This window comes from Macaca mulatta, chromosome 10, assembly GCF_049350105.2.
Source record: "Macaca mulatta isolate MMU2019108-1 chromosome 10, T2T-MMU8v2.0, whole genome shotgun sequence".
Taxonomy (NCBI): Eukaryota; Metazoa; Chordata; class Mammalia; order Primates; family Cercopithecidae; genus Macaca; species Macaca mulatta.
The window spans coordinates 115,193,495-115,215,794 of NC_133415.1; the positions used below are offsets into that span (position 1 = coordinate 115,193,495).

The 22,300-nt window shown below is 59.8% G+C and overlaps 2 protein-coding genes across 3 annotated transcripts; one reads left to right on the forward strand and one right to left on the reverse strand.

Annotated features, from left to right (window-relative positions):
* The first annotated feature begins 60 nt into the window (after window positions 1–60).
* On the forward strand, window positions 61–1,544 carry RPS21 (ribosomal protein S21). 2 transcript variants are annotated; one of them, XM_077952141.1, is made up of 6 exons: window positions 61–86; window positions 331–393; window positions 642–705; window positions 875–946; window positions 1,332–1,387; window positions 1,481–1,544. In XM_077952141.1, exons 2-6 carry the CDS (start codon window positions 344–346, stop codon window positions 1,488–1,490), a joined length of 252 nt encoding a protein of 83 aa, XP_077808267.1. In that variant the 5' UTR covers window positions 61–86; window positions 331–343; the 3' UTR covers window positions 1,491–1,544. The 2 variants fall into 2 exon arrangements, with proteins under 2 accessions (XP_077808267.1, XP_015004136.2); XM_015148650.3 differs by lacking the exon at window positions 61–86 and adding an exon at window positions 106–134.
* A 115-nt stretch (window positions 1,545–1,659) lies between these two features.
* Window positions 1,660–21,280, reverse strand: CABLES2 (Cdk5 and Abl enzyme substrate 2). Its single transcript, XM_028828694.2, has 10 exons — window positions 20,901–21,280; window positions 9,508–9,579; window positions 9,302–9,394; window positions 7,948–8,025; window positions 7,153–7,261; window positions 6,432–6,597; window positions 5,896–5,999; window positions 5,365–5,471; window positions 4,234–4,438; window positions 1,660–4,099 (listed from the first exon to the last, which is right to left on the reverse strand). The coding sequence occupies exons 1-10, from the start codon at window positions 21,269–21,271 to the stop codon at window positions 3,959–3,961; spliced, it is 1,446 nt and encodes a 481-aa protein (XP_028684527.1). The 5' UTR covers window positions 21,272–21,280; the 3' UTR covers window positions 1,660–3,958.
* Window positions 21,281–22,300: the final 1,020 nt, after the last annotated feature.

The following is a 22,300-nucleotide window of genomic DNA, read 5'->3' on the forward strand; positions in this document are numbered from 1 at the left end:
AAAAACGCACCGCGCAGACTCGCTGTGGCGGCGTGACCCGGAAGCGCTCGCCGAGGCCCCGCCTTGCCCGCCGATATTTCTGCCGGGTAATTAGCCGCTTCCTTTCTCTCTCGCGCGCGGTGTGGTGGCAGCAGGTGTGGTGCGCGGCGCTGGCTTGGGGCTCAGGGCTGGGGCTGGGGCTGGGGCTGGGGCGGAAGCGGGGGCTTGGACGCGGGGGACGGGGTGCAGGGTGCGGTGTGCGGCTGCGGCCGTGACCCTAGGGGCGGGTTTGCGCCGGGAGCCGGGGCACGGTTCCGGCCGTCCTCACGGCGCCGCGCGGTGACTCCGCAGGCTCAGCCTCGGGATGCAGAACGACGCCGGCGAGTTCGTGGACCTGTACGTGCCGCGGAAATGGTGAGCGCCCTCCCCACGCCCGGCTCACTGCGCCCCCCACATGCCCCTCTTCCGTTTTTACCCAACCACCACGTCCCGTCGCCTGCCCTTGTTCCCCCCACACCCCTCCTGTCCTTACCCCGCCACGTCCCTCACGTATCCTTCCCCGGACGTTCCTCTTTTCCATGCAGACCCTCCCAACCCTCCACGTCCCCTCTTTCATTTTTAACCCCCGTGTCCCTTCTGCTCACTGCTCCCTTTCTCCACAGCTCCGCTAGCAACCGCATCATCGGTGCCAAGGACCACGCATCCATCCAGATGAACGTGGCCGAGGTGAGCTGGGAGCCCGGGAGGCGGGAAGGTTGGGATGTATGTGCCGGGAAAGGCAGGCCTGTCCCATTGTGGAGGAGCCCCTAGGGTGAACGTAAGGCAGAGACTGGCTTTGAGGATTGGTGTTTCCCAAACTTGGGGAAGTGGTTTCTGACCCTTCTTCTCTTTCTAGGTTGACAAGGTCACAGGCAGGTTTAATGGCCAGTTTAAAACTTATGCTATCTGCGGGGCCATTCGTAGGATGGTGAGTGTTCCCTGGGCTTTGCTCACTTCGGGACATCGTGGACTTGACCCTGCTTTACCCTGCGCATTTGAGTGTGTGATGGTGCCTGAGTAGATTTGCTGGCAGAGTAGTTTGAGCCAGCTGGACTGGGCTGGCTGCCTGCTGCTTCTTGGGGGTGGAAGAGGGGTGCTCTGAGAAAATAGGCAGCAGACCCTGCCTCCCACTAGGAGGTCCCCCCCATCTCACGCCATAGTCAGGCTGGAGGCTGCCCCTCAGGAGAGGTGGCTCCCCTTCTGCGCCTGTTTACATTTGCTCAGCGGGGGAGACACATGGGCTGGTGGCGCAGCTGACCTGCCATCTCAAGCAGCCGGAGTGGAAATATTCTTAGTGTGTTTTTTTTCTTAAGGGTGAGTCAGATGATTCCATTCTTCGATTGGCCAAGGCCGACGGCATCGTCTCAAAGTAAGGTTGGGGGGCTCACATTTGGGCAGAGTGAGTGGACTAGGGCTGCTCCAGAGGCGTGGTCCTAACGTTGTCCTTTTCCCCTGGTTCTAGGAACTTTTGACTGGAGAGAATCATGGAAGTGGAATATTTGTCATAAATAAAGAGTGAAAACCTACCTGTGCAGGTTCGTTCTGTGTCTGTAGGCCCAGGGTTGAGGTTTTGCTGTCAATGGGTGACAAGGGTGGGGTACGGTACCCAGTTAGTTGAAAGGAGACAAGCTGTGAAACGTATTGCAAAACCGAGGTTTAAAGGATACATTATCCATTTAGAAACATCTTAAGATAAAATGACTCAAACGTTCTGAGGTCAGAGACTTGCTTATGCACATTGACATCCACAACTGCTACCGACGTGGAAGCAACACCAGGCCTGCTTTTGTGGAGTCACAGCCCAGCTGAACACCTCAGCTCCCGACACCTGGGTGTGTTCTAGGGGATGACACGCTGAGAGTGTAGTTTGGTGTAACTACTGGCTTTGTTGCAGTAATCCTCGAATACCACACAGTGGCAGCTCTTGGCATCACGACAATGGACATACTGAAGGGAAGGCTTCACACTTCACATAGACCGGTTTGGTTAATAACTTTCACTACATAAATACACAAACTTAAATTACTGTGCTTATCAGCCATTTCTTGCTTTCACGTGTAGAAAGAACCATGAAGACGGGTGTCCCTGGAGGGCAGGCTGTAAACTGGAACAGTTACTAGGAATTCAGTCCCTTACATGCTCATAACATGGGCGAGCTCTTGAGATGGGATCTGGGTGGCAGGAGAGGTTGCTTTTCAGAGGAAAGCTGCCTGGGACCCAGCATGGGGGAGCAGCTTGGAAGTCGAGTCCCCTCTGGGTGCACGTTGGGTTCCAGGGGGTCATCCTTGGCCTGAGGGCTGCTCGATGGAAGGGGATGCTCCATAGTAAATAAGGGCAAAGGCTTTGGTTTGTCCTCCTCCTGCAGCCTCTCCTACACACCAGCCATCTCTGGGTCTCAACCCCAGTGAGTGGCTGTGGAAAAGGAGGGCCAGGTGGGTGCTGGCAGCTGTCCTGCACCACTGCTGGGGTCAGGTGGAGTTGCTGGTGGAGTTCTGTGATCACCAGAATTGGCATCCCCTTTCTGCGGAAGCACCAGTCTGCACAAATAGCATAGAATGTATTGTAATGGGCTAGAGGCAGAGTCATCCCAGAGTCTCTCCAGGGCCAGGGAGGTTTAAAGTAGTGGTAGGAGAAAGCTTGGTGGCTGAGGCAGCGGCCAGTTTTGAGACCAGCTGACCCATGAAGAAAAACTCAGCAGTCCTTGGTTATTCAGTGTTTTGATGAGGCAGCTAGCTGGATTGCTGGACCATGTAAAATTCGTTGCAAGAACTTCAGACAGATGTGGAAAAGCTAGAGATGGGGCCCTGCACAGAAGGGACATTGACCACAACTTGGAGTCCTTTTAGCATGGTGGGCTGCCCTGGCCGAGGTGGCTAAGACAGCACCTGTTTCCTGCCTCAGAAGAAAAAGACTGATGCACTGACCCTTTGAGGTTGTGTGGGGTGTGGTCAGTGCCCTCCTGCCTGAGGGTCAAGTGTGTTTTCAGGTCAACTTTGGCAGACCTCATTTAACCATTTTTTGTTCCCTTAAAAAAAGACCCAAAAAACCAAATCCCAATAAATATGTTATTTTTCTCCATCACAATATTGCTTAGAAAAATAAGAGCCGGCAAGCAGCGATTGTCCTGGAGGCCCAGAGTGTCTCCTGGTGAGAGGCAGAGGGTAGAGCATGGCATGGTATGGGCAGCTGTCTGTTGCACCCAGTCGGTCTGTAGGACACAAGGGCATCAGGATTTCACAGTGACACAATGTTTGAAGAACAGAGGTCCAAGAGTCCAAGAATGAGATCAAAATAAATCAGGAGACTGCTCCTGCTAGTTTAACTGGACACCAAAAGCTCCATTTAGGACGCAGTGAGGTGGGCGGAGAAAGCTCTGGAGGAACTCGGCTTTGGGTGGCAGGGAGCCAGCGGCACAGTCGATGTTGGGAGATGCTGCTGAGGAATCCACACCCGAAAAACCAAATCTCCAAGATGAATGCCTAAATAAGTTAAACTCAGCCATTTCAGTGTGTTCAGTGAGGTCTAGAAACCCAGATCTCCACCCCAACGCTGTGGTGGCTGCGGTGGTTTACAGAAGGCGAGGCGTGGGGAGACAGACTGCAGCCGGCTCACTGCTACACGCTGTGAACCAAAGATCCTGGTGCCAGGCTGGTCTGAGGCACGTGAAAAAATACCAATAACAAAACCCCACATTTAGTTATGTAAAAATCCAGGCGAATTCTCAGAAATCCCCTTGGAGGGACAGTGCATTTGGGGATGAAAGCGACGTCACTTTCCAAGGAAACAGCAGAGGCAAAAAGGAGAGCCGTACCAGCGGAGGCCAGGTGCCTCCTCTGGCGGGTGCTGGGGGCACTGGCAGGAGGCAGCGCGGGGCTTCAGTGAGACACTTCCCTGGCCAGCAAGTGCACCTCGGTGCCCTGAGCCTTCTGTGGAGCCTCTGCTAGAACTGCTGGGTGAGGCGCCTGTAATGAGGTAACACTTGGTTCTCGGGAAGATACAGGGCCAGCTCCAAGGCCACGAGCACTGTGAACTCAAACCCGATCAGGTCACGCCTGTTGAATCGAAACCTTTCTTCTAACTTCTGCAGGGGAGAGAGAAGGGTTACACGGGAGCCTTCCCTCTTCCACGTTTCCCGCCCGGCCAGCCCCATCTCAGCAGTGGCCCTGGCTGGATGTCATGACCCTGCCTGCAGTGCCTGCCAAACCCAGCACTCACATCAATGAGCTGCTTCACGCCGCTCTTGCGCAGGTCACTGCTGATCTTGGCGGCCAGTAGCACGCAGGCGCCGGCGCACAGCTTGCGGTTCTGTTTGCTGAGCTTGCCCTGCAGGACCAGCTTCTCAAAGTACACGTAGGCCATGGCCACCGTCACAGGCTCCAGGCTGCACTCCTCCGACAGGCTCCGCATCTCCCGCTTTAAGCTGTGGGTTAAGACAGAAGCCATGTCCCTGGGGCTCTGGCTGGGGCTGAGGCGGCAGCCCCCTGCCACCACCAAGGAGGCTCGAGCAATGTGGCTTTGGGCTGCAAGAAACACCACTGTATCCTTCAGGGCAGTAACCTCCACTGTACCACGTACAATGCCCAGGGCAGGGTGCAAGGGCAGCGACAGGCAGGCTGGGTCTTGGCTTCCCCCCTCCCTTGGGTGGGCGCCCACAGCAGGTCCCCCCTGTGCCTGGTGGGTGGAGCCACAGAGGACAGGCCCTGCTTTTGGTGGGGGGCAGTGGCCTCTGATGAGGGGCAGTTTTAGGAAGAGCCTTGAAGGGAGGTGCCGGGGTGTGGGGTGAGCCACCCTCTGGAACACTGGGGCAGAGGCCAGGCAAGGCAGGCCCCCAGTACAGGGCCGTGGCCAGGAGTCCAAAGTGAGCCCAGCAGTTTCGCTGCCTTCAGCTCAGTTTCCTCTGGTCACAGGGGTTCTCGGTGTGGCAAGATGTGAGAGCAGAGGCACGTGGATGGTGTTGGTGAGCACCCAGCATGCCTGGACGGGGTGCTTTGTGGGCCAGGGGAAGGGCCACGGAACCTGCTCAGTAAAATAGCACACACTGGGAGCGGCTGGGCACAAAAGAGGCCTTGTCCTGCTCGAGTTTTACAAAGATCCTGGGCTGCTGCGAGGGTTTGGCTGAGAGGCCCGGTGGTGTGTGGGGGGATGAAGTGTGATGGGGCCGCGGGGGGCCTGGCTTGGCGGGCAGTGGAGGTGGGGGAGCTGCTGCTGGGGGCCTGGTCAGAGGTGGGAGGGGGTTGAGGATGGGCAGCGGCTAGACTTGTCAAGCTGGAGAGAGAATCTACCAGAAACTGGAGAGGCTGGCAGGGCCTCCCAGGACGATGAGATGGTCTGAGAGGGTGTCCTCACCTCCTGATTTTGCTCAGCGTCAGTTTGACGTGTGGGAACTTCTCCCTGAAGGTCTCGTTCATGTCCTTTTTGAGGTCTGAGGGCTTCACGTATTCTATCACTGTGGTCTGCAACAGACAGTGGACAGGGTTGGGCTGGCCCCTTCCACAGTCATGGGTCCCACCTGCCCGGTACCACAATGGATTTCTCACCATCCTGGGTTTGCAAACGTGCATAAGGTGCGGCTTGAGAGGCCCCGAATCTCGGAGAACAAAATGGCTCAAGAGAGAACCCCAGAGCCCATGCATGCTTGGTATGGGGAGAGCCAGGCTGCCAGGTGCTGAGGGCTGAAGGGCAAAGGTCGACCCCAGCTGGAGTGGCCAGCACTGCTCCCTGGCCTACCCTGCACACCACCACCGTCTGTGGTGCTGCAATCTGGGATGGGGGCACGTCACGCCCCTGGGGCGGCTTTGCCCACAGCCTGCCCTGCACGCCCTGAGCGAGGACAGGTGTGCAGCGGCCTGTGCCCAGGCCCCAGGAGCAGGCACTCACCATGTACGACGCAAAGATGAGGACGCGCTTGTGCTTGCCGCAGGGCCACTGCGGGTCATCCAGGAGGTTGGGGTTGTACTCCAGGGTGTCCCCCACGTCGCCCCCTGTAAGAGAGGCAGCCCCTGACCCACCAGGAGTCTTGAGCAGTACCCATCTAGCCCCAAGGTCTGGCAGGCCGGTGCCATGGCGGGACAAGGCCGAGCGGGGGAGGGGCTCCAGGCCATGGTTCTCGCTCTCCCGAAGGGCCCAGGGCTTAGAGCAAGAAAAGGATGTCCTGAGAGGAGGGGCCCTTCCTGGAGTCATCTGTGGATGCAGCTCCTCCCCACTGCCCGGCTCAGGCCAAGCCCAGGGCCAGCGATTCGGTGTGGAGCTGTTCCTCTCCTGAGTGGCCGCCACCTGACCCTGTTCCCCAGGCTCCATCGTGCACAAAGGGCTACAGATGGAAAGGGGCTTGCTGGTGCTGCTGCAGTCCCTGGGCCGTGGTTAAGGCACGCGGGCCACCCTGTTCCGGGCTGTGGTTAAGGCACGTGGGCTACCTAGTTCTGTGCTGGCTGGTGCTGACTTGGTGGGGGCAGGTTTATGTCTTGACCCTGGCAGAGTCCGGGGGACACTGGGCCGAGGTGTGGGTAGCAGGCCATGGCTGTCAGTCTTGTGTGTGACCAGGGCGTTGGTGGGGTACAGGAACTTCGCATAAGACACGACCTAGAAAAGCAAACACATCTGGCCTCAGCTCTGCTTCCTGGGACCAGAGGGCAAAGTGAGCTCTGCCTGCCTCCTGCTGCAGGAAGCCCAGAGACACACGCCGGGAGCCCTGCGTGGAAAAAACAACTCAGATCAAGCCGTTGAGGCTGCGCCTGAGCTGGACGCTGCTCCTCACATAGCGAGAACATTCCAGAACACCACTGTGCTTTATCTGGGTTCTGCAGCCTGTAACGTTCTCCCTGCCTCCGAAGACCACTGACCACCAGCACAGGCCGGAGGGTTGGCGAGCCCCACCCTGCAGCGGGGAGGTGTCCAGGAGCATCCGGCTGTAGTGCAGAGAGCAGACCTCAGGCACGGCCAGGCTGCCGGGGGAGTCTGATGGGCTCTGGGCCGTGTTCTCAGGGCTGCACGGGCCACATCCACTCCACCCTTGCGTTTTACGTGGAGCGAAGCACAGCTCCACGTCTGCCTCGTGGGCACTGACGTGTGGGACTGCTCCCACCTGCCTGCCTGGCCCTGATGGCACTGGATGTCTGCCTGCAAAGAGGCTCTTACCTTCCCATCTGCTCCCAGCTCCACACCTTCCAGCTCAAAGACCATCTCGGAAGACACAGAGACACCACCGGACGGGTGCCTCTGCTTCTGGCTGTCCACCCTCAGGTCACTGCAAACATGGGAGAGGCAAGGGGCTGTGGCCTGTGCTGAACTCAGGCTCCGGCCGCCCAGCCCACCTGTCTGCTGGCCCGAGGCGCGCTCGGGAACAATGTCAGCACAACCCCTCGGGAAAGAAAGGCGGCCCTGGTGTGACCAGGAAGGTGCACGTCAGGAGTGCGTTCACGGAACGGGGGTCTTTGAGCCCTGCTTCCCCAGTACAGACACCGGCTGGTAGAGCCCCCGGGGCAGCGCCCACCTTCACTAGCCCTCCAGGGGCATGTGCCCATGCCTGGTCAGGTTTCTCCACCACGGTTTTTAAGCCAGGGCCACACATAATCCCCACCCCACAGCTGTTTCCTCCTTCTCTGAATTACGCACGGATACAACTGCCTGGATGGTCACAGGGCCATGTGGCTCTGTCCACAGGAGGTGGGATAGCCCGGCCACCTGTACATCGACAGCGTGAACAGAAACCGGCCCCTCTGGAGAATGAGGACCTGAAACGGCCCCGGGTTCCTGAGGAGCTTTGGTAGAGGTTGACGTGCTGAGCCTCACATGAGCCCAGGGGCAGCCTGATGGGGACGCAGCCTCACCTGGGGGCGCAGCGCCCTCTGATGCCTCCTGGGCCTGGTGGGGACCAGGCCTTGCCTTCTGCCCAGACGCATACCGCATGCGAGGCAAGGGCTGAGTACTCACCTGATCCGCAGGCCTTCCCCATAGGGCAGGACCGAGAAGGCCGCACACAGGGACCGCTTGGCACAGATGAGCACAATCCTGCAGGGCGACAGAGTCAGCGGAGACAGGGGCTGGGGGGCAGGGGTCAAGGTGCTGCTGCTTCCAGAGCTACAGACATTTCCATGGAAAATTCCTTCTGCCTAAATTCAGGTGCCGGGAGACTGCCCATGCTGCCCAAGGGGACTTGGGCCCAGGAGGCCGGGTGGCCAGAGCCACTAAGCCTGGCCCCCCAAGCTCTCAGAGTGGATTCCCTACAGGAGCTACCAGGGTGCCCCTCCCTGGGATGCGGCTGCACATGGGCAGGCCCAGCAGTGACATCCTGAAGGCTCCTCCCTGACCCAGTGCGGGTGGGGCTGGCGGCCTCACCTCAGGATCTTGGCTCATTCAGAGATGAGAGGCGGCCAGAGGGGACAGGATGGCGAGGCCAAGGGCTGCCTCAAGCCAGACCTCAGAAGTCCTCGGTGGTGCGGGGCTCCATGCCACCAGAGAGGGCCTGATCCAGGTCCATAGAGAGGCTGGCCTGGAGGCTCCCTTCCAAGGCGCTCGAGCAGTCAGGCTCCGGGCCAGGGAGCACAGGCAGAAGCCACTGTTTCTCCTTCCTTAGACACTGGCTCTGCCCTGCCTGGGCCCAGGGTCTCACCAAGGGGACAACAGCGGGAGAACTTCTCTCCCTCTCTGGCTTGGATGACGGGAGCCAGGGCTGGCACTCACGTCTGCTGGAAGCTGTATAGGACTGACCGGGAGGAAGGGTCCGTTCAGACCCATAGTCACCATAAGGAGGATGCCCGGCAGGGGGAACTCCAGAAGGAAGGGAGCGCTCTGGACCTCAGGACACCTCAGGACATGCAGTGAGGGGAGTACGGGTCCACAGGAACGCCCCCTAGACACCCTGACACAGTCTCTCAGGGTGCACCTGGGCACGGCTGCGGCCCTCCGCCAGCTTTGGGCAGCCTCTCCTCCGTGCCCCCAGCAAAGCCCAGCCCTCCTCCCCACACATCTCACAGCCACGCCCGTTTCTGTGTCTCCAACTTTCCTTCATGTCAGCACTGTTGCTGGACGCCGGCGTCCACACGTGGCCCTTCGTGTGGGAGCCCAGAGAGGATGACCTTGCTGTGGTGACACCAGGGACCCGTGGGTGCTTGGCTGATGTGGAGCAAAGAGTGTGGTGGGGAGGAGGGTCCACCTCTAGAGGTGTGGGCTGTGGAGCGGGCGGGAGTCTTGGGAGCGGAGGGAAGATTGCTTGGCTGACACGGGCAGGACCCCGTGGGCCTCTGGAGACCACAGCCCTGGCCTGGCTCCTGGCTCGGCCTTATACCTGCTGTTCCTGGTGTCGTACTGCCTCATGTTCTTGATGAAGTGGGTCTTCTTCAGGCCTTTGTGTCTTGGTGATCCAGATGTGTGTTTGGTTCTGCAAGGCAAAGGACACAGGTCACTCTTTTGCTCCCAGGACCCTCTGGCCCCGCAGGGGTCAGTGGCAGCCCGAGCGGAGTTACAGAGCTCGGGGCGGTCGGGGGCGTGTACCTCTGTGCTGGAGCACATCCCACGGCATCTTCCAGAAACTCCAGGGAGCAGCGCTGGGACGTGACTCGCTTCCTGCAAGATGACAATGGGGCCTCAAAACAGGCATGGGGCCACCAGCCCAGGCACCGCCTTTGTGGCCAGAAACCGAGTGCCGCCCGCCGTGCAGGGAAGGGCCACTCTCCAGCCCAGCTGCACACCCACAGGCCGAGGGGCTTCCAGAGCCTGTGCAGACTGACACAGGGAGGAGGGGCACCGCATGCCTCTAGAGGTTCCTGTTTCAGAGGCACTGAGCTCTTCTCTGGGGACCAGCGGCCCTGGGGACAGGTTCCTCAGGCACAGCGCAGCACAGCACAGCACGCCAACCTGCGCTGCCCACCAAGGGTCGCTCGGCCCCAAGCAACACCCTGCTGGGGGCACCGCCAGCTCTGACAGGCCCATCCCACCCAGCGCTGCCTGAGGCTGGCGCTACCTGCCCCTCCGTGAAGCACAACTTAGCATCGGGGCACCATGGCGCAGGCAGGCGGGGTGGGCACTGGGCAGCCCTTGCTTTCAGGCCACCTTCCCGTGGCTCACAGCTCCCTGCATCAGCCACACCCTCCCACCTCAGCGCCGTCATGGGGGCTCCTCCTCAGTCGGGAACATTGTGTTCCTGCTCTTCCGGTGGCCACTCTTTCTGAACTTTTTGGCTCACAGGCGGCCCCGAGGGAGGCGGCCCAGACCGCGCCACTCTGTGACTTGCTCACGGCACTGGTCACTGCAGCAAGGAGGTGTCCCCGCCTCACCACCCACCTGCCGTCTGCCTCCCCTTCCAGAGTGCCGGCCCCATGGATGGGCAGGGTCTGTCCCCGTTCACTGCTGTCCTCAGTGCCTGCCCTCCTGCCTGGACTTCAGGAGTCTCCCAGGTGTTTCCCATAAGTGAAACGTGCAGGCGGATATTTGTTGGCTGAATGACTGTACAACACACTTCCCTGAAGACCCCCTCAGGACACAATACCCACTGCTCCTCAGACCCTCGACCCTCAGGACCAAGTGAGGCCATCCTGATGTGGAGACATGACGTGGTTCAGTAACTCTCAGGGCCACGCAACTCCAAGCGCAGAGCTGTCTTGAACCCGGGTCTGTCAGCGACTCCAAAGCTTTGTTCTCTCCCTTATACTGGGAGCCATGAACGTGTGTGCCTGGGCACCAAGGCATTCCAAAAACATAGCTTAGGAGATAAGGTCCAATGCCAGTTGATGCAGTGTTGCAGTATTGGAAAACCACTCCAATTGCAATGACAATGATGGGGCGACGTGGTATGGCACATCTGAGGAGCCTGCCTGCCCTGCAGGGCTGTTGGCCCCCAGAGGGGAGCGGTTGGTGGTGGTGGTGACAGTGGCAGTGGTGATGGTGATGATGGTGGTGATAGTGGCAGTGATGGCGGTGACGGTGGTGACAGTGGTGATGGTGGTGGTGACAGTGGTGGTGACAGTGGCGGTGGTGGTGACGGTGGTGATGGTGGCAGTGATGGCGGTGATGGTGGTGATGACAGTGGTGATGACGACAGTGGTGATGGCGGTGGTGGTGGTGATGGCGGTGATGACAGTGGTAGTGGTGGTGGTGATGGTGGTGATGGTGGTGATGGCGGCAGTGATGGCGGTGATGGTGATGATGACAGTAGTGATGGCGGTGGTGGTGATGGCGGTGGTGGTGGTGATGGTGATGATGGTGGTGATGGCGGCAGTGATGGCGGTGATGGTGGTGATGATGACAGTGGTGATGGCGGTGGTGATGGGGCCCTCTGTGGGGTGCTGTGTGGTTTATTAAATGGAGCAACTTGGCCCCCCGGCTTGGCATGGGGCGTTCTCAGCATGTCAACAGTAGCCTTTTTATTAAGTGTGAGCCAATCTGGACTCCTGGGCAAGGGCAGGTGTACTGCTGGGGGTCACTTCTGGGAACCCTCCAGGTGCCAGGCCAGTGCCATCCTCAGGGTCCCACGGGCCTTCCCCCAGCAGGACCCCGGCTTACACACAAGGCCTGGTGCGCTCAGGCCCCCTCTCTGGTGGAGCCGGCCTGGAGTCCAGGTCCCCACACCATGCCCTCGCCAGGAGCCTCCCACCGAGAGCCAGTGTTTGTCCCAAGGCGCCGGGTTGGGCACAGCCGCAGTCCCACAGTGGGTGCTGCCTGTGCCAGCGAGAGTGCCACAGTCACCACCTCACCAACACTCGACGGCGCACAGTAGGGGCAGTGACAGCCACACCCACTCGACAAGTGGCACAGAGAGGCCTGCCCTTGCTCAAGTCACACAGCCAGTGTAGTCCTGGTTGGTACCAAGGCTGTCACCTTGACACCAACACTGATGCTGTCATTTTTTTTCTTTTTTTTTGAGATGGAGTCTCGCTCTGTCGCCCAGGCTAGAGTGCAGGGGCGCCATCTCGGCTCACTGCAAGCTCCGCCTCCCGGGTTCAAGCAATCCTTCCTCTTCAGCCTCCCGAGTAGCTGGGATTACAGGTGCCTGCCACCACGCCCGACTAAGTTTTTTGTATTTTTTAGTAGAGATGGGGTTTCACCATGTTGGCCAGGCTGGTCTTGAACTCCCGACCTCAAATGATCCGCCAGCCTCAGCCTCCCAAAGGGCTGGGATTACAGGCGTGAACCACCATGTTTTATTTTATTTATTTATTTTTTGAGATGGAGTCTCATTCTGTTGCTCAGGCTGGAGTGCAGTGGGTGCCATCTTGGCTCACTGCAACCTCCGCCTCCCAGGTTCAAGCGATTCTCCTGCCTCAGCCTCCCGAGTAGCTGGGACTACAGGCTCCCACCACCACGCCCAGCTAATTGTTTTGTATTTTTAGTAGAGACAGGGTTTCACCATGTTAGCCAGGATGGTCTTAATCTCCTGACCTCGTGATCCATCCGCCTCGGCCTCCCAAAGTGTTGGGATTACAGGCGTGAGCCACCGCGCCCGGCCCTTTTTTTTTTTTAAAAACAAATGCTGGACTGATTATGGGGTCGGGTCCTTTTTTTTTTTTTTAACAACAGAGTCTCGCTTTGTTGCCCAGGCTGGAGTGCAGTGGTGCGATCTCAGCTCACTGCAACCTCCACCTCCCAGGTTCAAGCGATTCTCCTGCCTCAGCCTCCCAAGTAGCTGAGAGTACAGGTGCCTGTCACCATGCCCAGCTAATTTTTGTATTTTTGGTAGAGATGGGGTTTCACCATGTTGGCCAGGCTGGTCTTAAACTCCTGACCTCAAGTGATCTGCCCGCCTTGGCCTCTTAAAGTGCTGGGATAACAGGCTGGGCGCGGTGGCTCAAGCCTGTAATCCCAGCACTTTGGGAGGCCGAGACGGGCGGATCACGAGGTCAGGAGATCGAGACCATCCTGGCTAACACCGTGAAACCCCGTCTCTACTAAAAATACAAAAAACTAGCCGGGCGAGGTGGCGGGCGCCTGTAGTCCCAGCTACTCCGGAGGCTGAGGCAGGAGAATGGCCTAAACCCGGGAGGCGGAGCTTGCAGTGAGCTGAGATCCGGCCACTGCACTCCAGCCCGGGCTACAGAGCAAGACTCCGTCTCAAAAAAAAAAAAAAAAAAAAAAAAAAAAAAAAAAAAGTGCTGGGATAACAGGTGTGAGCCACCGTGCCCAGCCGGGGTCAGGTCTTGATAAAACTACCCTAAGCAGAAAATACAGAGTCGCAAGTTAACTTAATACACCTACCTATGGGCATCACAGCTCAGCCCAAACTCAACAGGCTCAGAACGCTTGCACTTGCCTGCAGCTGGGCAAAGTCATCTCACACAAAGCCTATCTTTTTTTTTGAGACCGAGTCTTACTCTGTCATCCAAGCTGGAGTGCAGGGGCTTGATCTTGGCTCACTACAACCTCCACCTCCCAGGTTCAAGCGGTCCTCCCTCCTCAGCTTCCCAAATAACTGGGATTACAGGTGCCTGCCACCACTCCTGGCTAATTTTTGTATTTTAAGTAGAGACGGGGTTTCAACGTGTTGGCCAGGCTGGTCTCGAGCCTCAAATGATCCACAGGCCTCGGCCTCCCAGTACCAGGATGACAGGCGTGAGCCACCGTATTTATAACAAAGTGGGAAACAGCTCCTGTAATTTGTTGGATACTGCACTGAAAGTGAAACAGAACGTGGTTTTAGGGGGTACCAAGTACAGTTTGAAGTCAGGAACTTAAGATGTAATTAAAATCTTTTAAAAGGCAAAGGCAACAAGAGCTTGTTGAAAACAAGCTAGGATTGAAAACAGAAAATCCAGTAAAACGCCTGATGCCTCACACTGGCCCCATCACCAGACACAGCTGTGCACCCGCCCAGTCCCAGCTGGAGGTAGGGGCAGGGGACCAGCCGGATGGCTGCAGGTGGGTGAGCAGCTGGCCAGAAGAGAGCACTTGGGCGATGGGACCAGGAGGGGCTGGGGATGCAGTGGGCTGGCCTGGAGAGTAGGGTGGGTGGGGAAGGAGGAGCTAGGGCAGGCAGCAGGCTCTGAGGGCAGCGGAGAGGCACAGCACCCAGTTGTATGCTGAGGGGGTGTGTGTGGCAGATGCTGGCTGTCCCGAGAAGCCCAGGTGAGTGAGTGCTGGCCTGTGATGGGTGAGGGTGGGCAGGCTGCCCCAAGAAGAGCCCAGCGGAGGCTGGATGGGCAGGGCCCGTACTGGGGAAAGAAGCCGGTGAAGGAGGAGATTTGGGGACTGTCCCCAGATAGGTGTTCGTGTGTCCTGCCCTACAAGGCTGGGCCTGGAGGCCCTGAGGACCGGCCTGTGTGTCTTTCTGGAAGCTCCTTCCCACGGGTAATTACCAGGGGATGCCTGGGTATTTGCATGCCTGGGACCTCATTTGGAGGCCCGTGAGGGCCCCAGCAGAAGCCGGGGGCCCCGTGGCAGCCTGCCTGGCAGTACCATTGGAGCCTCTGGCCCAGGATGCAGAGGAGCTGCAGGGGGAGGCTGACGCTGCTGCTGGCTGGCCCAGCTCCGGCCCAGGATGCAGAGGAGCTGCGGGGGGGCTGGCCCAGCTCCTCCATGATTTTCTGGTCGCTGCAGGAACGATAGGTTTCTCTCTACCACGCTTTAAAATCTGTTCCCAGCGGGTTCTTCTGCAGATTTTTCTCTGTGATTTCCTTCTCCTTTCTTCTTTGTAAGCATCTTATTAGTAAACTAGATCTGCACAGTTCTAAGAGGGAGGCAGCATTCTGACCCTCATTTCACAGGTGGGTAAACTGAGGCACGGAGGTGTTTAGCAACTTGCCCGAGATGACATGGCTGGTAAGAAACAGAGTGGGGACCTGAGCCCATGTGGATGGCGGGGGTCTGTACCCGGCAGCGCCGCTCCCACTGTGTCAGATGGAATGGCGGCTGCTCTCCACTGTTTCTCAGGGGTTCATTTTCTGAACCTGGCCCTGTTGCAGGTCACGTTTTTTGGTTTGAGTCCAGAAGACTCTGACAGTGCTGAAGAAGGTGCCTGCCCATGGGTGCAGGGCAGGGCGGCCAAGTGGGGAGGACGCCGCTTTGGCCTTCCCTTCCCCTCTGCCTCCACGGGCACTGGCGCTGAGGGAGAACGAGGGAAGTGCTTCCCTTCCAGAACCAGGCTGTCACAACTGCATGTGTCACCACAGCAGGGCGCTGCTGCTAACGGGACGGGCACTGGCATGTGCAGAGGGGACCCAGGCCAGCGTCCATTGCTTGGCCCCTCTGGAGGATGGGCTGGGAACCCATGAGATGGACCCCTGCTCGTCCCGGGCTCCACAGAGAGGTGTCCGTGTGTCTGGCAGACACGGAGAGGATCATGCATGTACAGATGCACTACCTCACACCTGGCTGGGAGCAGCACACATGCCAGTAAGCAGAAGGCAGGACACGCACGATCAGGGGACGGCATGCACAGCATGGCTGCACGTGCACACAGACGCCACGCGGGTTGAGAGGCTCGTCACATAGTGACACAGGTCACTGTCTCAGTGTGGGGGAGGGGCTAAGGAGGGGCACCAGGGAGTGGCGGCTGGCCTGTGTCTCAGCAGGGGAGTGGCTACAGGGGGTGTGCCCAGGCACATGCTCCATGTGCTTCACTCATCCTGCATGCACCGGACCCCTCCATCCAAAACATGCCAGGAACAAGCGAGCAAAGCAGAAAGAACGAGGCCCTCAGCAAGGCCCACACCCCACACCCCACGCCCCACACACTGGGGCAAATGCGAGTTCTGCTGAGTCCCAGGAGGCCCCGCTCCTGCCCAGCCATGGCAGAGTTAGACCGGCAGCGCCGACTCGTGGTTCCCCCCATACGGCAGCGACGTGCTCGAAGCTGCCTCCATCTGACTTTTGGGAAGAAGGGGTTGGGGGTTGGGGCGGCAGGAAGGCTGCCCTCCAGATCTGCGGACACACCTCACTCTCAGCGCTAAACGGCGGGCCACCAACGCCTCCACCCAAAGTCACGCTCACAGACAGGAAGAGAAATCGGCTATTTATTAAACACTGTTTCTAGTGTTCGGTACATTTCCTTTCCTTTGTAACGGAAGAAATGCCCAGAAGGGGCTGAGGCCTGAAGACCCCATCCCCATTAGAAACCCAAAGCTGTGTGTAGGAGCCGCTGTGAGGCTCAGAGGGAACTCAGGAGGCCCGGCTGGGCGAAGGGGCCGTTGAAATGACCTTGACAGTAGGTCTGACAATGTGAGGATAGCTGGGAGCCTCTGCCGAATGACTGCGCTTCTGTCCCATGGCGTGCCCGCTCCAGCACTGGGGAGACTGGAACCCTCCCTCGCCGGGAAGGTGCGGGCAGTGGTTTTGTTCGGCTGCTCCCAGCTCCAAGTCTGGGCAATGGTCTTGTCTGACCACCCCCAGCCCCATCCCCTGGCCTGGGCACCTGGCATGCCATGGACCCTGGGGCACAGCTGTTGAATGCGTGGCTGGTCTCGGGTGCCCTGTCTCATCAAGTCCCAGGTGAAGCAAAAGCCCCCAAGTCCAGCACTCCCTGCTGCCTCACCCAGCGAAAGCATCCATATGGGGTCTGGGGCTGGGCGGAGTGGGAGGTGTCGCGTGGCCTCTGGGCTGCAATGGGAGATGGGCCCCCAGGCTCTGGCCTCAGCTGACCACTGTCAGCTGCTTGCCAGCTGGAGAGCAAGAAACCCCCAAATCAGGCTTGTAAACAAGGCGCCAGATGCCAGGCTGAAATTGGTTTAACTTGGACAGCAGCTTGGCAATGCTGAGTGGCTCCTGGCCCAGACAGCAGCCTGTCCCACAGCTGCAGCCCAGCCCCAGGCCCAGGCCTTTCCCCAGATGCATCTCGGCACACACCCTCCAGAACTGGGGGCTCTGCTTGCTGATGGCTGCATGCTGGCTCTTTGCTGGGCCACATCTGTCTGCAATTCGGGGAAGCTTGTTTGCTTGAGGGGATGCGACTCCCACCTCATTAACGCTGTGACACTCACCAAGGGCTGTTGTGGGTTAAACTGTATCGCCCCCAAGAGAGGGTGAAGTCCGAACCCCAGTATCTGTGAATGGGACCTCGGATGGAAAGAGGGTCTTAGCAGATGTCATCAAGTTAAGATGTCACGGGGTAAGTCCTAATCCAACGACTGGTGTCCCTGTGAGGAAATCACCACGGGGAGACACGGACACACAGGAACAGTGAGGCGCGGAGGCGGAGGCGGAGGCAGAAAACGGAGCCACAAGCCCAGGAGCGCCTGGAGCCACCAGAAGTAGGAAGAGGCAGGAAGGATCCTCCCTGGAGCCTGCAGAGGGAGCGTGGGCCTGTCCACACCTTGAGGTCGGGCTTCTGGCCTCCAGAGCTGGGAGAGGCCACGCTGGTGCTGTGAGCCACCGGGTTTGGGGCAGGGGTCAGTGGGGAGGAGGCTGCAGGTGGAGCACCCTGGCACCTGCTCAAACTCAGCTGGGGAGGCCCAGAGATCCTGCTTGCTTTTGGACATTAGGCAATGGCAATGTTAAAAGTGAAAATAAACCTGGTTGGAAGTTCTGTGAGGAAAACAAGGATTCTAACAATTCACTCACTGGCTCAACACAAAGTGCCACACCAGGCTGAGCCTCCCTGGGAAAGAATAACTATTAGGGACTGAGATGTGACTGTTCCCTGAGCAGCCTTGTTGTAACAGGAGGCTCCATTTGGCTGGGTGTGGTGGCTCCCACCTGAAATCCCAGCACTTGGGAGGCTAAGACGGATCACTTGAGCCAGAGTTTAAGACCAGCCTAGACAATACAGTGACACCCCATCTCTGCTAAAATAAAAACTTAGCAGGGTGTGGCGGTGTGCACCTATAGTTCCAGCTACTTGGAGGCTGAGGCAGGAGGATAACTCGAGCCCAGGAGGTAGAAGCTGCAGTGAGCTGTGATTGTGCCACTGCACTCCTGCTTGGGAGACAGAGAGACCCTGTTTCAAAAAAAAAGAGGCTCTGCTCACCTCACACTGACTCCTGCCACATACTTCACCGAGCCCTGGGCACACATCTGACCTCTGACCTCAGGAAGGCCGTGCTTAGTGTGAACCTGATTCTCAGAGGAGATTGAGGCTTGGAGAGGCTCGGAGAGCAGTGTCACCTGTTCAAGGTCACAGAGGTACTGAACAGTGCAGCTGGGATTCCAAGCCAAGTCTTTTCCCAGAGCCCGGGTCAAACCACCACACGCACGAGACCAACATCAGGGCTACCTTCAGGACTTTCAGAATTCTCTCCATTTCCTGAAACCAACTCATCCTAGAACTCTTGAGCCAGGAGCTAGCAGCCCCTTTTGCTGGGGCAGCCACACTTCCCTCGCCCAGCAGCCAGGCCCAGGGAACACAGGGAGAAATGGATGTCCTCACACTGGGGGCTGCCTATCAGGGGAGGGGCCACGGCCCTCGGACCCAAGTTCAGCACCACGAACTTGGCAGCAGAGCCCCAGGAGGGATGACTCCCCACCAGGAACAGAGTGGGGTTCAGGAAAGACCTGAACAGGGACGTGGGGGCCGAGGAGGAGGGAAGGGAGGAGACAGCCCTGGGTGAGGCAAAGGGTGGGGGCGCTCGGGCCCATGGTGGGTATGGCAGGAGGACCCCAGGCACCCAGCCCATGCCGCATCCCATCCTGTGCCAGGGATGCCAGCCACAGCGCACCCTCTAGGATCCCACAGGGCAGGGACGTGCTGCACACGGGCAGCATGCTGCACTCAGGACTGTCACCACTGAGGCTCTGGCCCTGCAGGGGGTGCCTTCTCAGTTACGGGCACTTCCCCGCAGCATCGCCCTGCCCTGCCTCCCTCCACTGGAGTGGGCTCCACTCCATGCCAGGCCTGGTGCACACAGAGGTGCATGAACTCTGTGGAAGGAGGGCCTACGACAGCACCCGGTCCGCCTGGCGTCACCATCCGGTTCTGGACACTCACATGCAGGACTGAGGCAGAAAGCCGCTTCCATGTCAAACAGCAGGGCCCAGGGTTAGGGAAAAGCCCAGCACACCTGCGGAGCTCGGCCCGCGGGGGTGAGCCCACTTCCCATGGAGCCCACACCTTGGGGCCTTGCCCCCCCGCCCTGGAGAGTCGCCACCTAGTTCCATCTCTCCCGCTTTCCCAAAGGAGCCGGCCATGCCAAGTGCATGGGGCCTGGCTGCCACATTTGGGCAAATCATCCCTCTGCTCCAATCACCCTCTGACCCTCCCTGGAGCAGTGGCCAGGCATGTCCGTGGGGGGACATCTTGTGGACAGGTCTGGGTCTGCAGGCGCGCTCAGCCTGGCTGCGGCCAGGAACACTTCCAAGGATGGAGTGCTCTGCGACCTGAGTGTGATGCAACCTGCATGTGACATCATCGTCTTTGAGGACAGAGTGCTGTGTTCTGGGCCCAAACTTCCCCAACCAAAGACCTTTGAGGAACCCAATGCCTCAACCTGCCTGATGGCCAGGGGTGTGGGGCGACTCTGATGACCTCTAGGTAACCAAGGAGGCCATGCCAGCCTTGACCCAAGAGCTCTGTGTCAGCCCCCTTCAGTGCACACCTGCAGGGGCTGCCTCTGGGAACAGCGGCCCAGCAGGCACTTGGACCTGTGGACAGTGGCTTCCTTTGAAAAGGAACCGCAACAAGCAGCCAGTCCTAGGCCGAGAGCCTACAGTCACTCCCAGAGGTGAGGGCTGCGGGGTGGGGTGGGACAGCCCCGGGGCGCAGGAGGCAGGGTTACCCAGGGCCTATGGTCTCTGCGAGAAGGACACAGGGTGTTGGGCAGCGAGGGGCCATCTGGGTAGGGGGCACACGCTGGACAGGCAGGGCTCATGGTTGGGGTTGCCCTGGGATGGGCTGAGGTAGTTCCCAGAAATGGAATTAAGGCAGGCGGAGCAATGGCAAACCCAAGGTGTGACAGGCCCAAGGGTACCGAGCTGAGAGTGATGGGGGGTAGAGCGGGGATCAGCAGCGAAATGACAGGTAGAGGGTGCCAGAGACCAGTGGCTGTGGGACGGGAGGTCTGCGGGGACTCTAGGAACAGGTGTCAGTGACAGTGCCAGGAGGACCCCGGCCCACTTGCTGCATCTGAGGAGGTGGGCACGGAGGGTGTGGCCCGGTTCAGAGAATTCAAGGAGATGCACAGGGCTTTCCATGTGTCCCTGTGTCCCGGGCACTAGTGCCAGTGGATGGGGGTGGGATCATGTCCAGAGCCCACAGGGCTGAGGGTCTCAGGGGTAATAAGGGCTGAGTGAACCCTAAAACCCATTTCAGAGAGCTGACAACATGGAGCCCCAGACCCCATATCCAGGGGCTGAGAGAATTCAGGGGACGATGAACCCTACGTGTGTGGGGGCTGACAGGGCCTGAGGAAACCCTCATCGAGCCCAGGAACCCCCAGTTCTGTATCCAGGACTGAAAAGGCCCCAGGTGAACCCAACCCCTGTGTCCTGGGCTGATGAGGGCCCAGGTCACCTGACCCTTTGTCCTGGCCTGAGGCCCCAGGCTGACCCTGACCCGTGTCCTGGGTTGACAGGGGCTCAGGTCACCTGAACCTCTGTCCAGGGCTGACAAGGCCCTAGGTCACCTGACCCCCTTGTCCTGGCCTGATGAGGCCCCAGGTTGACCCTGTGGCCTGGGTTGATGAGGCACCAGGTGGCTTGACGCCTGTGTCCTGGCCTGATGCGGGCTCAGGTCACCTGAACCTCTGTGTCCAGGGCAGACAAGGCCCCAGGTGAACCCAACCCCTTTGTCCTGGCCTGATGAGGCCCCAGGTTGACCCTGACCCTTGTGTCCTGGGTTGATGAGGCCCCAGGTGACGTTGACCCCTGTGTCCAGGGTGGACAAGGCCCCAGGTCACCTGACCCCCTTGTCCTGGGCTGATGAGGCCCCAAGTAATCCTGACCCCTGGTCCCGGGCTGACCCCGCCCCCGTCCCCGTCCCGGTCCCTCTACCCAGCGTCCTGGGCTGACCTGGCTGGGCCCCCACTCACCTCTGGCGCTGCCCGTCCAGGCCGAGGCCTGTGGGCGCCTGCGTGGGGCTGAGCAGGCCCTGGGGCGCGGGGGTCCTGGCGGGCAGCCCGGGCAGGCCGGCGGGGGGCTCCGGCGGCGGCGGCGCTGGCGGTTCGCGGGCCTCGGCGGGCGGCGGTGGGGGCTTCTCTCCGCCCGGGCCCAGGCTCGGGGGCCGCCCGTCCAGGGAGATGTTGTTGAGGAAGAAGAGCGCGGCCTGGCGGCGCCGCGAGTCCCCGCGCCTCCGCAGCGCCTGCGGCGGGGCCCGAGCGGCCGAAGTCGGCGCAGCGGGAGGCGGGGGCCCGGCGGAGCCGGGGGCTGCGCCCGGGGCTCCACCGGCCGCGGCCGCGGCCATCCTCAGACTGCGCCCGCTGCCGCGAAGCGCCCCGCCCCCTGCCCGCGCGCCCGCGCGCCCGCCCCCCATTGGCCGCGGCGCGCCCACATGCAAATATGTCTCCGTCGCGCTCGCCTATTGGTCAGCGATGTGCCGCGCTCGGGGCGCTCCCCTGGGTCCTAGAGACCGTCGGGAGCGGCCGCAGGGAGTCGGGAGCTGCGCGCCTTCCCGCCGGTTCGAGTCCCCGTCTTGGGAGCTGCGGCCGCGGGGCTCCGGTCTTCTGTTCCCTTTGCTGTACGGCGGCTTTCACGGTCAGCCTTCATCGAACGCGCATTTTAAGGCTCCGGACCCAGGGCGGCGTGGGCGAGGCCCAGCACACTTTCCTGTCCGGAGGTGTGCCTGGGCGGTGCTTCAGCAGGCGCAGGGTGGCCCCTCGAGGAGCCCCACCGCTTCCCGGAAGGGCCGGCGTTCCACCTGGCCTCCTTCATTGACAGAAGGGACTGAGGGTCTGAGTGGAGAAGGCACCTGCTTGTGATTGAAGCCCGGGCAGAGTCCTGCACTTCCTGCAGTAGCAAAGTGACCTTGAGCCTGGCTTGTGCCCACGCCTTTTTCTGTCCCCGGGTGTCCCTGACTTCAGAACCTGCGAGCCGGCGCCACTGAGATGCTCAGGGCCTGCCTCTGGAGCCTGGGAGCCTGTCTGCGGTCTGGAGGGGAACCCACTGTATCTTTGTGGAGGGACTCAGGGCCTTGCACCCACCTGTGTGCCACCTGCCTGCTCTGTCCAGCTTTCTTTTGTGGGTTTACTTGTCTTTAAAGAGGGACAGTGATTTCAGCCTCAGGGTGTTGTCAGGATGAAACTGGCTCAGTGAGGGGATCGGGCTGTGGCTGGAGGCCAGACACATGCAGTGGTCAGCCTGCAAATGCACTGCAGTACCCCCGCGCCTGCCGGCATGCGCCCAACCTCTCCTGTGCTGGGTGCTGGGGAACTGGTGGGACCCACAGGCACAGCGCTGGCCCTAGGAGCACCTGGTGTGTGGGGAGGCAGCATGA